This window comes from Aptenodytes forsteri, unplaced genomic scaffold, assembly GCF_000699145.1.
Source record: "Aptenodytes forsteri isolate BGI_AS27 unplaced genomic scaffold, ASM69914v1 C13701967, whole genome shotgun sequence".
Classification (NCBI taxonomy): Eukaryota; Metazoa; Chordata; class Aves; order Sphenisciformes; family Spheniscidae; genus Aptenodytes; species Aptenodytes forsteri.
Window position 1 is genome coordinate 1 of NW_008804262.1, and position 2,268 is coordinate 2,268.

Sequence of the window (2,268 nt, forward strand, 5' to 3'; positions counted from 1 at the left end):
AAAAAAAAAAAGATTTTAGCATCGACTTTTTACAAATAATTTCTTAGCAAACCAAGGTATATTCAAAACAATATATCCGACTTTTAGGTTCCTGGATTTGAATGCGCACAATTCAATTAGACACGTCTAAACAAAACAAAATTTGCAAAATTCTTCAAGTACCTTAAAAATCTTTTTTTCCTCAACAAAGATCAGAGGCATAAATTTCATTTTTTTCTTCATTGTTAATAAAATGGAGAGTTGCCTTCAAATTATTATATTATTATCTTGGTACTTGAAAGATAAAAGCTATAATCCCAAGTAAACTGATAATCCAGAGGAAAATAAAAGTAAAATACTCTGAAATCCACCAGCCTCTTACTATAAATGTTAAGAAGTTACTGCTGATCTGGACTAGAAGAGTCAAGTTCTATCCTCGATATTTGTTGTGTATCTGTGTGTGCAGATAAGGCCTAAGCAGCTGTTAAAACAATATGCAATTACCTCCTTCCATATCTGAAAACATTCTGCCACCTTCTATGTATGACATTTTGGATTACTTAGTTTTATTATCTTTCACCTTGGAATCAGATTCTGTAAATAACTTTGCAACCACCCCAAACACCACCAAATCCAGTTTTCTAGGTACGAGGTCATCTGGTAGAAGGAAGTACTCAATGTGATAGCAACGGTGCATTCTTGGAATAGCTCCCGATTCATCAACTTGAATTCTCTTTCCTTGCATATCACGTGGATTGGATTTCTTCTGCTTTTGTCCTAGAGAGAATATTAGCATTATTTGGAAGCATTAAAAGTTATCAAAGATGATACTTTTAGGGTGAATTAATGCTCTCTGCAATGACCAAATGGTAACAGGCATTCCAGTGTGACAGCAGAAAAATGATTGACTGAACACAGATGACTGCTGAACGTGAAACTCTCATCCCAGTGCCCAACCCTGCAATTCTTACCCAGGTTTAACTACCATAATGGTCCATAAAGTTCCCGGAACTTCCCCCTTCATCCTCTCTTCCTGCAGCATGATGTCCAGTGATTGCAATTCCCAAGGCACGTATGTCCTGTTACCCAGGGAACTTCCATAAAGCAGAGTTCCGCACTGCTCAGGGGAAGGCTGAATGTATCTGCTCCTGCTACACCCAAACACCCCTACCCCACAGGAGAATCATACCCCATCTGTTGAACAGCTGCTACCTTCTCCTAAAATGACAATATCACCTTTAAACTACCCAAAATCATAATTTGCCAAGTTGAGTATATACGCCAAAAAACACCTGTAGTTTCATTATTAGGCAGTGGCCGATTAATAAGGACCAGCTAAGATCAGCAACTTGAGTAACTGTGACTACTGAGTCGTCAGCGGTCAGGAAAGGTTTTCAGTCACTAGTGACAACCATCCAATGATAAAAGGCTCCCATGTCCCACTGCTATTTTCTTGAGCAATCTACCCAGGAAAATTCAAATCAACTAACATCTTTTCTAACATTATCTCCTTAAACCATTCAGGACTCCGCCACATGAATTTATGAAGTAATGAAAGAAGGGTTCTTAGGAAAACCCGCGTCAGGTACTCACCTGAAGGCAGAGCAGGGACAGCCAGCGAGACTGTCAATGTGCAGGTCACAGTATGGCAGCCATCCAGTTCCACCCAGCTTTTTTCAGACGGGAGGAGCCTGCTGCTTTCACCCTCTGGGGTCAGCCGTCCACCACCCCCAAGCACCTCTAGGTTTTCAGTTTCAAAAGTGCTTTCAGAGCAGATTGTGTTCAAGTCTGTCATCTCTTCTTTATCATCTTCCTCCACCTCCTCTTCTTCCAGTGCATTTGAATTCTTGTGCTTTTGCTTTGCCATCTTGATGTGCAGTCGGACAACGGACTCAAAGGCTACAGAACAGACAAACAGCTTTATTTTAGTGCCAAAATGAAAAATCCCTACTAGAACCAAAGCAGGAGCAAGGAAGGACAGCACGAGGAGGTCCAAAAATTCCCGTTTCAAAAATGCTTTTGAAGCATGTAACACCTATACCCGATGGATTAATTTTTGGACACAGGGACGATTCACACACACGCCTCCAAGCGACAAGCCAGGCTAACGGTGCGTCACTGCGTTCAGCAAACAGCAACACAAGGCTCAAAAAAGCGGAAAGGGGGTATGTCACCTGAGGCTATAAACGATCGGTTTCTTGCCTAACTGCGGCGGAAAGTTGAGTTTTGAAAGGAGTTGATTGTTAGGAAGCGGGGGGAGCCCCCGCAGCTGGGCACCGACGGGCAGGG

General features: G+C 41.9%; 1 protein-coding gene across 1 annotated transcript; it reads right to left on the minus strand.

Moving 5' to 3' along the window:
• Positions 1 to 159: 159 nt before the first annotated feature.
• On the minus strand, positions 160 to 1,878 carry KIAA1257 (KIAA1257 ortholog; the record flags this gene model as incomplete). The annotated part of the gene is made up of 2 exons (XM_009289287.2): positions 160 to 756; positions 1,573 to 1,878. Coding segments are annotated over 2 exons (527 nt in total), but the record flags the coding sequence as incomplete, so codon positions are not given.
• Positions 1,879 to 2,268: the final 390 nt, after the last annotated feature.